The sequence below is a fragment of the Columba livia genome, chromosome 11, assembly GCF_036013475.1.
Source record: "Columba livia isolate bColLiv1 breed racing homer chromosome 11, bColLiv1.pat.W.v2, whole genome shotgun sequence".
In the NCBI taxonomy this organism is placed as follows: domain Eukaryota; kingdom Metazoa; phylum Chordata; class Aves; order Columbiformes; family Columbidae; genus Columba; species Columba livia.
The window spans coordinates 18,988,391-19,002,860 of record NC_088612.1 but is presented as its reverse complement, the minus strand read 5'-3'; the positions used below and the strand labels follow the sequence as shown (position 1 = coordinate 19,002,860).

General features: G+C 39.4%; 1 protein-coding gene across 10 annotated transcripts in view; it reads right to left on the bottom strand.

The window, feature by feature from the left end:
• ACSBG1 (acyl-CoA synthetase bubblegum family member 1) overlaps nt 1-14,470 on the bottom strand; it is a 41,336-nt gene that overhangs the window by 23,953 nt on the left and 2,913 nt on the right. For 6 of the 10 annotated variants that reach the window (XM_021283331.2, XM_065077024.1, XM_065077025.1 and 3 more), the window contains one exon: nt 2,512-2,594. Coding sequence is in view for 4 of the 10 variants with exons in the window: in XM_065077019.1 (XP_064933091.1) it covers nt 2,512-2,594 (83 nt within the window). In the remaining 6 variants the exon portion in view is untranslated. Of the gene's footprint in view, nt 1-1,356; nt 1,549-2,511; nt 2,611-10,435; nt 10,705-14,470 lie in introns of those variants that run through there. The other 4 variants (XM_005515449.4, XM_065077022.1, XM_065077023.1 and 1 more) reach the window with 3 other exon arrangements.

Genomic DNA, 14,470 nt, shown 5'->3' with positions numbered 1-14,470 from the left:
GTGAGTGCGTGAGTGAGTGGTAAGTGTTGTGTTTGGTGTAGGGTAATCCCAACCAGCAGCACAGACTGGATACCGGCTGGCTCAGCAGAAAAACCCCCGTGGTTTCTGGTGGACAAACTGGACTTGAGTCAGCGGCACATTGCGGTGGAGATCAAAGATAACTACGTCCCAGGCTGCATTAGCAAGATTACAGCCAGCAGATCAAGGAAAGTAATTATCTCCCCCTCCTTGGTACTCCCGAGGGTGCACCTGAAGCAGAGTACAGCTTTGGGAGCCCCAGTGCAAGAGAGAGATCCAGACAAATTGAAGCAAGCTCAAAAAAGGGACTCCCAGACAGTCCGGGGCCTGGAGCATTAAAGGAGCTGGATTTCCTCTAGTTTGGAGAATACACAATGAACATAGCTGCAATCTGCTACAGGCCAAAGGGGAGCGCTATAAAGAAGACAGATTCTTCTCAGAGGCACACAGCAGAAGAGGCAGTGGACACGAGCTGCAGAAAGGAAAATTCTTGCTGGAAAAATAATTTCACAATGCAGGAGGCTCAGCCTAAGACAAGGGACTGTGAGGCTGTGGGATCTCCATCCTTGGAGGTTTTCACAACGCAGTTGAACAAAGTCATGAGCCTCCTATGAGCAGAAAGCTGGACTAGTTGTCCGTCAGTGGTCTTTTCCAAAATAAATTATTTTGCAATTTCACCAGTAAGAAAAAGCACATGAATGAGTTCTCTTTTAACTTCACACTGGTGTTAAGCCAATATAATGCTTGCTGCCAACAGTAAGGTTACTCTGGTTTTACATATGCATTAGAAAAAACAAAATCTGGCCTGGTTCCACAGGAATGAGCTTCTATACATTGGTGGAAAAGAATGGGGAAAAAATTCCAGAACAACCTGTGGTCTTCATTAGGCAAATTTACTCCTGAGGCTGCAGAACATATTGATTATAAAATGAGAAGGACAGTTCTGCACAAACAGAAAACATCAGAATCTCCTTCTCTTCTCTTGATATATAATACAAACCAGACCCACCACAACTAGACACTGAGCTTTCTTCTCCCAAAAGATTTCTGGGAGAAGTTTTTGACCTTCAGTCCCCACTCTACCGTTCAGCATCTGCATGGCTGTGTGTTCCAAGCCAAGCACTGCTTCTCATTTAAATGGATAACAAGTAGTGCCACAGATTCCCAAAGTCAAGTAAAAGACGAAGGCTAACTCCAGTTGTAAGCTCCTGATTCATCAACTTAGGAACATACCTAAACTCAAATAAAGGAACTGCTTAATTAAAATGGATGGAGTATGACTCGTGTTTGCAAGAAAACTATGAAGGAACAGTTTCTACACTCAGTTTCTCAGCTCACCTTTCTCCTAGAGGTTGTAGCCACCTCGGCAGGAGCGGCTGAACAGCATGTGTGTTTCTTAAGAGCGCCCAGCACATTAAACTGCATCAATGGCAACCTCTGGGAGCAAAGCAGGGCGGACAGCTGACAGCAGTAACCAGTGGCCCAGATAAATTCTTAGAAAAACAGGTCAGAGCTTTCAGGAGCGCACCGTAAAGCACTCTGCAGAACCACAGCCTCAGTAATTACCAATGTATCCCATGTGTGTCTCAAATCATTCAATAAAATACCCTGGAAGTTTGAAAACAGAAGTTAGTTATCACCTTTATCCATCCAAATTTATTTCTAGCTTGATGAAAAACAAAAAGCAAATGTCTAGCAGTTTCATTCTTTGAAAGAAACCTATTGTGTATCAAATAATTAGCTTTCTAAAAATAAAAATACACACATAAAGATATATATCATACGTATGTATAAAGTCTTCATGTGAGATTCCTACATAGATCTGTTATTTCTTCGAAATCCACTTGCAGTCATTGCTTCAGTTGTCTCACAGAACAAATGAACAATGTTTAAATGAACAAATGTAGATACCAGCAGCAGCTTCACCAGGTAACAGGGAACTCCTGAAGGGCTGCAAACCTTCCAAAGAACCTCGGAAAGTTCTGCTAGTAAACCTCCTTTAAGCCACATGGTAGCCCAACTAGGTTAATTTACCACTGCGACTGGTTTAAAATTACAGTAGTACACATATGCTACAATGCAACACAGAACTGACCAAAGTATAGATATTCCTTTACAGCCCCCAGTTATTACACAGGATGCCAAATCCTCAATAGCTGACAGCTGGTGAGCAGCCTGTGGTGCCAAAGGTAACACAAGAACTGCTATGATTTTCCATGGGATCAGACTATTTTTCACTTTTATCTAGTAATCTTCTCAAATACAGACAGAAACTGGGACAAACTACTGAATTCATGCAAGTTTACAGAAGGCTCCTGGGAATTTTTCAGTTGCCCAGATTCACTTTGGTTTAATTTTATTTTTGGCTGCCCCTCCTTATCCCAGGCCTGAAAAATTGTCAGTCATAATGTTCTACAATGGACACAAGAATTACCTTAAAAAGAAAAATTAGAAAGAGTCTGAATTTCCAAGGATCATTTTTTACATGCTCACCTGTTGGCTCTGTGCCTTCATCTCGGGTCTCCTCCAAATGAGGCCGCAAACCTCTGCAGACATTCTGTGCATCTGTCAAGGTTCTAAGAGAAAATACACCTATTAAAAAGTTATCCAGGAGTGCAAGTAGGATCCACTATAATCAACACACAATATATCCAAGGGAGAACAAAACCACAGCTTACAAGCACTTAGAAATGCAAACAGGAGAAAATAAAAAGCTGAAAGGAACAAAGAATAGTTCGTCTCTTTGTTAGTAACTCCACTATGATCAGGTTAAACAGGGAAATGCCTTCACTCTAAGGATGACATTTGCATTTCATACAGTGGGTTTTTGCTTTTAATATCATGGAATATCCCGGATGGAGACACTAACTTTGAATCTTGACAGAAAGGCCATGAACCACACAAGAACGAATTGTCAATCTTAACCTTGATTGTATCACCACTGTACTCACAGCACAGTACTTTGTAAATTGTTACTGTTGATACCCGTTCAAGCTGTGAAGTTACAGAGTTTTGTTATTGTTTGTTTGCTTGTTTTAAGACTAGCAAAACATGGAGATTTAGTTCCTAACAATAACGTTTCTCAAAAACGTCACCAAAGCAACAGATTAACATAATCACATGGACAAAATTAACATTCTTAGCTTAAATCAACCAAAGTTTAAAGCAAAGATAATGCAAACTCAAAACCAGACTGCAAAGAATTATAAGTAAAAAATCTAAACAATAACCAAGCATTTAGAAACAACTGACTACATAAATCAATGCACTGCAGATTATTCATTAATAACAGCATGCAAAATTTTTTAATTTAGCTGACTTCATATAATAGAACAACGGATGGGAATTACTAATAGCAGCCTCCAGAGGCCAAGAACAAGGTTGGATTACCTTCATTCCCTCCCAACAGGTACAACAGAAGAGTCTTGAGTGAAGCTCAGGAAGTCCTTCACCTCCACAGTGTCATAAATTAATTCGAAATGTAGGAAGTCCAAACAATGCCCTTCCCAGATTTCAAATAAATAACAAACAACTTCAAAAGCATTTTTTTTTACACAGCAGTGTCAGGTAGCAAAGAACAAGAGCAAGCACTATGTCGGACATTATTTCCTATCTCATACTACCAACTACATTTTGTAGAACACCTATATGCGGGACACTCCTTGAATTTATTATTGTTAATCACAATGAAAATCACACTTCAAGAAAGTCCTAACCAAGCTGGACCCCATTTTTAAGAATTTAGCGGACGGTGTAATACTTGGCAGCTGCTCTCCTCCCTCGCTCCCACCGTGCTGCACGTCTCTGTCTCAGAGCCAAGGGACAGGTACCAAAAACAGCTGAAGGAAAACAAGGAGTCACCACGAAACTTGCCTGCGAGGACATTACCTCTCTTGTTAATGGCATAATTGGACAAAACACGAAAGGGCTTGTCTGATAAGCAGAGTGTTAAGCTCTGAAAATAGTCACCGGCTTGGGGAAGGCGGATGTTGATGAGAAACTGAGTAATTTAAATATAGGGAGGGATTATACTGCACTCTGAAAGGTAAATCTGTGTTTGATGCATGGGAAAATGGTGACTTAATGAAGTGGGAGTGCCAGGACAGAATGCAGAGCAGGAAGACATAGCTGGGAAAAAAAACAAAACATCTGAAATAATTTAAAAACATGCATTTGTCATCTCAAAACACTTAATAGTTCTTGACATTTTTCCTATAAGAAAGAAAAACTACATTTGATGTTTAGAAATCTAGTGCAACTTTCTCCTTTAAACAACTTCTGCATACTAAAGCTTTCATTATTTTACAAACTGAACCAAAAGCTTAGTCGAAAGATAAGTGAATGTTACTCTTCCCAAAAACAGCAAAACAACTCTCAGAAGAAGAGTTTTGTTTAGTAATATATTGGCAGAGCCTCCTGTGAGGCTACTCAAAACTACTAATAATCATCATTAATTACTTTTCATGGATGAAAATCTCTTTAGTTTGCTTTGTCCTCATCCAACTGTTACAGGATACTGGTTCAGTTTATATCACATTCCCTTAATAGAAAAATAATCAACCAAGTCTGAACTCCTGTACTCGCTCTGATAACACTTCAATGTGCAAATGTCATATGAGGAGCTCTGTGCCTCTGATATCATCAAAAGCATTAAAGTCAGTAACACCACGCACAAGCTGTTGGCACCTGCCTCTATGGACCAGGCAGTCTGTGTGAGTGGTGTCTTTGTGTGTGTTTTGGGTTTTTTTGTTTGGCTTAGTTTTTTTCCTCTGAAAGTAAAATTAAGACATCAACAACCTATGTGCATACTCTGAACCATTCAATCAAGAGCTTACTGAGCATACTGCAGCAAGGAGACAACACACGGCAGAATTACTGTTTGGTGGTGAGACACCCCAGCAAAACCAAAATGCTTTGGAAATCTGGACTTCAGCTGCTAAATTTGCTATTAAGGTTGAGGTTCTGCATAAATTATTTAATGTTATTAGTGTGGGGGCAGCATGTTCCCAAATCCAACTACAAGTTTAAAAGGGGATTTTCTACATCCAATTTTTGCTTAAAAATAAAGTTTATGATTCCAAAGGTAGTACATAAAAGCCTCTGCAAAGTACACAGAGAGGATTTGACAGTAGAGGTCACCTTAGCAAGCCAGTTAGAACAAACTGAGTTCATGCCACACAACGTTGACTAGCTAGAATTAAAGACACACTTCTCTGTAAAGCTCCATTGGCAGGAGCATCTTTTGAGTGACAATATTTCCTGATGGAATTTAGGATTTAATGTTAAGGTACCATTCTATTGAATGAGACCTCGTTTACTGCCTGAACTCACTGCACACACACTCCCCTTCACCTGAGAGCAGCGTACAGGCCGCTCAGGCCGATGGCTTCACCCAGAGGATCTGGGGCAAACCCCAAACCTGCAGCTGCCACCACTGCCTGTTGTGTTCTACTGAAGCTGCTCTCACCCATCAGGCCAACCTGAAAAGCAAGAATCTGAACATTTTCTGTATTCTTTTAGACTTCAGAATATTTACCCAAACCCTTTTATATACTTTTATCAAGTTGTAGTACCTAAAGTCTACAAATCATATTCACAACTGCTCACAATAAAGATTTCAACAAACACTTTTTTTTCAATTAAAACAGTCGGTAGCTCAGCCTGTGGGTTCATCCAGAGTCCATTACCTCAGCTCCCAGCCCTGTGCCACCTGCATTCAAGATGATGCCACTGTCTTCTCCTCCTCCCTTTCTTGGCGCGTCTGATGCAAGCAGAGGCTTCTCCCATTACACAGAATCACAGCTTGTTCCTGGATGTTCTGGTGGGCTCTCCATCCAGTGAAAGCATTTTTATGAATGAATTTCTTCTCGCTTAATGTAAGGGAAATGCTCGCTGTTGAAGGTACTGCATTCATATATTATCAGATAAATTGAGATTAATGTGATGCCTAGTTTTAGGAGAGCAATGTGTTCAAGGTGCAAAGCTATGGGTATGGTCAGCCCCAAAGCTTTATTATAAGCTGTTGCATGATTTTTGTCCTTTCCTTCAAAATCCATTATCCTGCAGATTGCCCGCAACAAAGAGCACAGCCCATACTGAAGGCATGCTCAGGTACAGTGCTGAGTGCATTCGATTTCTCTGCCATTCCATGCTTTTTCCCAATGTTCCTTCCAGCAGCTCTGCTGCCAGAGCCCTGGGGAAGGCTGACTGGTGTTCTGCCCACGCTGTGCTGACCCAAAGCAGCGCAGCTCCTTCACCTGCTCCTCTGAGCATTTACAAGCTCACCCACCAGGCTGCTTTCAAGCAGCAGTAAGCCTGTTACTACGTATTGCTTACAACAGTCTTCACCTCATAACTGAACTCCTTTCTCTGCTTGCCCTGCCCAAGGAAATATTTTGAAACATGCAGATGTTTATCTTGGGGAGGAAGGTGTGCAAAATCCCCATTTGCACAACTACTATTTTCTCAAACACTTTTGATGAATTTGCTTTCCTAACTATCAAATACGGATCTTATTTAACACATTAAAAACTAGATTGAACTGGAAAATATGCATTTTTTCCACAGCAAAACTTCTTCATAATTTTTCTTTTAATCTCTGACTGCTTGCCTCTCCTGAGGATCACATATTGAATTTAATCTCTAAACTCCTAGGGCTTGGTTGTTTGATTATTTAAGTAATCCATAATACAGCAGATGAACAAAATCCTTCTTCCAATCAGAGTGCATCTTTTGCTACTTCATTCTTTGTGACAAGCGTTCTAAATATTTCTCTGTCTTCCAACAATGGGACCTTTTTTTTCCCCTTAAGCTTTTGTTACATGGTCTCCAGGACAACCCAGCTATATACATTCCACCACCCTTAATCTACGTCAGAGCTGCGTTTGATATTATAGTATGTATTTGGTCTACATCTGCACATTCCAAACTACTTTTCATTGGGTGTTAGGTGTTTTCAACAGCTTGCTGAGGAATTTGAATTCAAGATGAAATCATTAAGTAATCATCTGAGAATTCTTCTGGCAGCAAAAAGAGATGGCTTAAATTACCTACAGGCACTTTAATGATGCTGGCACTTTGCCTAAAAAACTACAGAAACTAAATATCTTAATCTGGATCCCATTCACGAGTAATCCTTTCCCAATTCTCCAAGCATCCTCCAAGTGCTGAATCCAATCTTACAACAGAGCTCTGGGGAGAGGTTGTAGGAGAATTCAGAATCATGGATCTGTCCTTGGGTTCTAGTAAAAGACAATAAAGTCACTCTGATTTAAATTAACATAGCACCAAAGCTTTCATAGCTCAGCAGCTAAACAGAAATCTGCAACAAACACAGGAACAGCCAAGTAGCAAATAATACATTTCCAGACTCTGAGGAGCTTCAAATTATTACCAGAGACATTTTGAAGATGTTTTCTCATTTTCTACAGCATAAGGAAAAAAATCCAGTGTAATGACACACAAGATTAGTTCTTTAAACCCTAATCTTGTATTACATGTAAAATTCTTGCTATATAAAGGAGCAAAGTAAAGAGTCACAGGAGGTCCCCATGGTCCTTTCACAGGGACATTGCTGTCTACTATGACTGGTCATCTTATTTATTAAGTATTCCTCTATTCAAATTAGGACAATATTAAAATACATTCCTTATTTGTTCTATTTAAAATTTCCCTTTGTCCTTAAAGAACAGGTTATATTTAGCTTTTAATTGGTTTTCTTTCCCTCATGAGACATAAAAGGGGGCCACGAATCAGCCCAGGTACGTTCCTGCTCTTGCAAAAAGGGTCAGCTGATTCAACAGTCAGTTTGCTCACCATAGTGCACAAGAAACCTGTCTTTCCCAAATTAATCGTGTAACTTTTTCCCACACAAAAGTATATCTAAAAGCAACACAAACACTTAATATAAGAACAAAGTCCTAAAGCTGGAGTTAACAGCTGAGCCCTATTTCACCACATAACACAGTTGGCACACACCTTCTAGTAAAACCTACATCTTCACTCACAAAAAAAACCCTTTTTTTCTTTTGTTATGACTAAATATCCTCAAAAGTCAGGCCATTTAACTTGCACAAACAGACCAGTTGGGAACTAAGTGGGTGAACTGGAAGGAACGAACAATGTATGAAGACATTTTTTATTCTGTCTCAAAAAGGCTCTCTTGAGCAGCTGGGAGTGTTACCACAGCCCTCACTGACCTTGCTGCAGATTTGCTGGCTTCACTCTCCCCTGCACAGCAAAACCCCCGATCTGAAGCTGAAATCTTGCAGTAGCTGCCTCTGTCTGGCTCTTTGCAGAGAGTGAGCAGAGTTAGGTCACGCAAAACTCTGTTTCATCTCTTCCTCATTTTTAGGTCACGCTGATTCAATTTCAGCCTTATAAAAGGTCTTGTTTTCCTTCTTTCCATTTTGCCAGTTTCACTTTCTTTGCCTAGTTCTTTCTACCTGCAATAGTACTTACAACATACAAAAAACCCAAAAAAAGTATATCAAGTTTGCTACCTGACTTCAAAGCACACGAGGTGGACAACACTATTTCACAGGACAACATGCACCGTACTTCTTCAAAAACCAACAAAGTATTTATGCTAAGGACTTTGGATGCACTGGAAGTATTTGGAGTTCTAGTCTCTGAGATACTCTTTCAACAGAAATTCAGAAAGAAGCCATATGCTAAACATCTTTCTATTGTATTCAAACAAAATACAGGAAGCTTAAGTTTCCTGTTTGCAGTGGCTGCAAATCACTATATGTTCTTACATTTTCTTTTAGAATTTTTTTTAATAAAGAAAGCCTGAAAACATTTTCTTTTCTGCTTAAACACGTCACAAATTGAAGTATGCACGGACTAAAATACAGGCAATAGTACTAATTTAGCAAAATCCAACTTTCACGAGTCCGTATGTACATACACCTATACTGATCACAAGCCAAATACTGTTTTATGATCTTTGGACAGATTACACAAAAAAATGACAACTCTAGTATTAACTGCATTAGGACTCCAGATGCAACAATAACAAATTGAAAAGCTTTCAGATATTTCCTAAAGGTTGTTCTTGTCCAAAAACGTTAGGTCCACAGTTTGGTCCTAATGATGCTTATCCCAGATTACAAAGCCCAGAAGAGAAAACACCATTATGGTAAAAATGATCCCAACCAACCATTTACCTGAAAGAGTCAAACAAATCTTCCAAGTGACATAACATACAAGTTGCTAGCTCAACAAATATGAAGTTAGTTTAACTTAACAGAAAAGTAAGCATTTACCTGCTACAATAGCTCAGTCTCTGAGAATGGCCAATTAGTACTCAGCAATATTGACAAACTTAAAATAATCAGAAGTTAAAATATTTCCTGAGAGATGCGTTGTTCTATTCTTAAAACAGGTATTTCCAAAAAAAAACTGCTAGAGATGGGGAGCTTTTTCTAAGAGAGGACAACATTCCAGTGACAGCACAACAGGAAAAAGAAAGTATTTTTCCCCTTTTGTGCTACCTAGGACAGAAAGATCACAGCAGCCGGCAGGGTTATCTTGCACGTAAAAAGGTAATATCAGCCCTAAAACAAACTCTTCCAAAATTAAGTTACTCGCTCCCGTCTCTAAGATATGGGCTACGTGGTCAAGTTCTGTTGCCCTTGATGGGAAGAAGATGCTCAACCAGAAAGGCCGACTATCATCTAAGGATTATTCCCCCAAATTCAGAAGGGGAGACAGACTTACTTCCAGAGCTGCAGCTCAGGTATTTTTGGAAGCCCATTCAAAGTAGATTATATACATTGTAATATCTGCAGAACAACCAGTATTGAACTTGTAGAGTCTTCAGTTATCCCTTTCCCATCAGAGACACACAGAAAGATGGTACAGGAGCACTGTTTTTTTTCCTTGAATATCTGAAATTTGCTATTTTCTGGTATTTGAGAATGCCTATAATCTCACCACATGGTTGAAAAGCCATTAATCATTTAATTTACTGAAGCATTAGAGTCCTAATTCACCAGTATTTTCACTGGCATTCCAGGTTTTTGCCAAGTTGCGAGCGGCTGAGGCACAAGAGCTGAACATACATCTTATCAGAACTGCTACACACAAACTTCTGCTAAGAGCCTCTGTGCTATAAAATGAACGCTATACAACTATTAATAGATACATGCAAACAGGATACAAACAACATAGTCCATGCTGAATGGTGCTATTAATGCCAAACTGGAAGTTAGCATAGGAGAATAAATCCATTTAGAATCTTCATTATGATTTTCTCATTCCAGCCTCTAAAGTTTCACCTTATTCTGTATAAGAGTCGAGACAAAATTAGGCAGACAAGGCTCTTGTGGAGCTGCACAGTAGTAGAAGACAAACTTAAGTTGCAAAAATCTGGTAAATCAATTTGTTAAAATAAATACTTAAACTATTTTACCTGTTTTCACAGCTTTCTGAAATATTCATTGCATTTTCCTCTTGTAATTTTTTCGTAAGAGTCTCTCCACTGTTAGGCATGCTGACAAACCCCCTAAAGCTGGACACAAATATGCTAAAGAACTGTGCGGGTCAGGCATAAATAAGCTCCTTGGACAATTGAGGAAACCAACCGTAACTGGTTATTTGTTAAAAAAAAACAACACGTAACACAAGAGGAGGAGACTACAGCTACAAAAGCTATTTCTTTCTGATTTTAACATGCTTGAAATGTCGCAGTGCCTGTGAGCTGCTTACTGTTAAACTTTCCTTTTACTTCACTTTTCTTTAATTATCCATGAGAAGAATTTTAATGAGTTTACAATGCTTTAAGATGCAAATCTTTTCTTTTGCCAAGATTTGCAACAAATTTGTGCACAGAAGTTGAAGCGATTCCAACTTTATTAACTTTAGTTTCAAAAAAGAACATTCAAGGAAGTTAGTTTCTTAAATAAAATGCAGATTAATTACATTAGGAAATGCCCTCAAGTCTCTTATACCTATGAAACCCAGTACTGCCGCAGCCAAGCACCTCCTCCAGCATCACAACTACACCAGCACTTTGGCTTCACCAAGCCAGGCCTATTGCATACGGTACAAGTTTCTACACACAACTAAACAAATTACTTCCCAGGACGTAAGAAAGCCTCGTTTAGCTACTTAGGCTAATTCTATATTAGCAAACAAAAATGATCCAGGGAACGGCTCAAGCCACCCACCGTGAGCACCTTCCCTGGGATGGTTTTGGTCTGTGTGAACTGACATTTCCCTACGCCAGTGACAACCACCTGCCTTCAGAGCCACAGAACAGGATCTAGAATGTTTTATTCAGTGGTTCAAAGACAGCCACAGTGATTAGGAAAATGTAAGACGAGTAAACATTTCACTTTATAGAAAGATGTGAATTTTATTTTAGAGTATTTTGCAGCGTATCCAAATGCCTAATTGTAAATAATGCAACTGGAAATGAAAGGAAAAGAAAGAAAACTTCACAGTGGGATTCTTAGGGGTCTGTTCTCACACCAGACACTTGCTTTGAATATCTGAAGACAGAACAGGGTATATTTCAATGGTAAATATGTGTCATCTTACACAGCTAAAATCCATTTTTGTCAGGATTGATTTAGCTTCTTTGTTTGGGGATAATTCTCCAAATTCCCACTTGGTCCTAAGGATTCTTTTCAGAAAGCCACTAGGTATTTTCCACGGGCTTGCAACTGGGTTTCCAGGAATATCATAAAGAAAAAATAGGATTAAACTCTGTTGCAAGAAATCCCCTTGTTTTTTTCTGGTTATCGAAAATGTTTTACATGCTACACTATACGAAGGAATCCCGTAATGACCAGTAATTACCTTGCTTGGGTTGCACCTTGGGTGTTGAGTGGCCAGATAACAAGCTGCTCTCATGGAAGGAAAATGGCTGTTGAATCTGTAAAACTCCTTCTTTCAGAGAATAAATAGAAAACCTCAAATATACATCTCTTCTATACATACTGTGTTGAGAAAGGATTATTTGTTTTCTTTTTCATATAATTTTCCTTAAGGTAACTGGCGGTTAGAAAATTATTTTGATGCAATCAAGGATGCAATCACTCCCCCAGTAACAGAAGTGGCTGCCGAGCAGCTAGGCTGTGCAGTAAGAGGCATTTAGCAGGGAGACCGGTGGGGGAGAGTTGCTTTTGGACTGTGTATTGTTGGACTGTAACAGAAAACTCAGATGAATTTCCTGCGATTGTCAGCTACAAAAAATCCTGTTACGTTAACTATGGACTTATGAACATCACACTGAAATAGTCCCCACACAATTTGCCATTGTAGTTCTGGTATAACACTTCTGGCTACTCTTCAAGTCTCAAATAATAAATCCTAACAAATGAGGCCGGCAACTTACACAGAGTTCAGTAAGGAATGATGTTCACCTTCAAATGATTTTTACATGCTGCAGTTTACATGCTGCTATTAGCATGGTCCTTTCCTTCTATGCCCGTATCTACCTGCATGCAACTTCACAAGGCTGCACTAGACTCAGCCTGGATTTTTGTAGCGGGATGGGCTGCATTTTCCAGCTACAGGTTACGATTTCTGGGCCATGACAGGCTCAGAAAGCTATGGAGGAAATTAAGAGGCAAATAAAGCTCACGTACAGTTCATGTCCGTCGCTCTACCATTATGATCAGTATCTTTCAGGAATTAGCGACTGATATTTTGAGTTGAAGACACTGTCACCACAAACTTGTGCTGTCACAAGATCCCAAACAGAATGACTAGAGAGGCCAAAACAAAGCGATGTTGTTACCAAGGTCAGTAACCAATGGAACCGCATCCCGCAGACCAGCCTCAGCGTGGGTGGACTGTATGGCACCCCTTCATGCTTGGGACCGGATGGTTCAGGTTTAATTCACGATGCTGCTATGGCAACATGAAACTGCCCATAGCTGTGTACTCCCTCATTTCTGTACTTGTAAGGCAAGAGTGTTCGTTTCACCATAAAACTTGTATTTATTTAAAATTAATGGAGGAGTGTACTAATTCTGTATGCTTCTTGCTGTTTATGCCACTTAGTTTAAGTAGTTTGTTGATTCAAGTAACAAAACTGTGTGATTGGCACTTTTTTTTTTAAATCATGTAACTGGTAACAAATACCTCAGTGTAAAACAATGCTTTCTGGTATAACCATGATGTTAAAGTGATACTCCTATTATTATTCTGGACTTCTACCACTGAGTCTAAAACCGACAAAAACCCACCCCACCATAACAACCAGTGAAACATTAATAGCTTTACAGTCTCTATTTCAAAGCTTTGTTTATTTATTCACAAAAATGGCACTGCTTCTACTCCTTTTTCATTATTTCAGAGAAGTCCTCTTAAAGCCTGGCAGTTTTTCAGCTTGCTACTAACTGCAGCCGGCTGTCTGCTGCGTTCCTGAATGGCTGTTAATTGCATTTACTGTGATTATATACAGCTCCCATACAAAATAAAATCATACTATTTTTTTTTTCCAGCTTCTCATAGAATTAAGGGTTAAATTTTGGCCCCTAAAACGCTTTTGCTAAAATACAAACATAATAACTCCACAGTTACTCTTAAACTAGAGTAGGTTTCAGGGCTTAAGCAAAATTCTAAATCCAAATGTCTTCAAACATCGCCTGTGGCTATGCCTCCAACAAGTCTTAGTAAACAACTGAGTCTCAAAGCAAACCTTAAAGATCAACAAATGTACACTGGCTTGGGCCAAGGAAAAGGTGCTGAGGGCAGATTCCACAATGAAAGGCCCCAGGCAAGCATCATCTTTTTAAACTCTTGCACACACTTTTTACAGTAATTAATTTCTAATGAAGGAGTTCAGATTTAAAAAAGGACAACATTTACCCCCAGCTGTGTCTCCCCATACTTGCAGAACTGAAGATAATTTATCCATACTCAAACCAGCATTCCTAGGCAAAGCCAACGAGACTACATCATGTACATTTGTCAGGTGAAGTAGGGTTTATCGCACAAAACGCTTTGCTATCCACAAGCAGAACCAGCTGCACGTATTAATATTGTTGTCTCTCACTGACCATGCCACAGCAACTGGAATTTCATTTTGCTTTTCTGAACAATGATTCTGCTTTCTAGGAAAATGCTCCCCAACAACATACAGAAGAACATAGATCAGTTTCTGCAAAGCTTCTGGAGTCTGAGTGCCAATAACAAAAGCATCTTAGACTTGCCTGTAATTATGAGTTTGTACTAATCAAGGAACAGAATCATAAGAAAAAAAATCAAAAAGTAGCTGCGAATGCACATCTGGAGAAAGAGGCGGATGTTTCTGAGCAACTGGAAAAAGGCAGAACATCCTGTTGGGTCAAAACAACAGTTGATCTGAGGACACGCATATCCAGAAACAATTTTGCTGCTTCTTTCTGAGGAAAAGATTGTTTTAGACTCAAACCAGCTTGCTTTTTCACATTTACAGCCAAATTTTCTACAGGTCTAAACCACTTAAAGATGC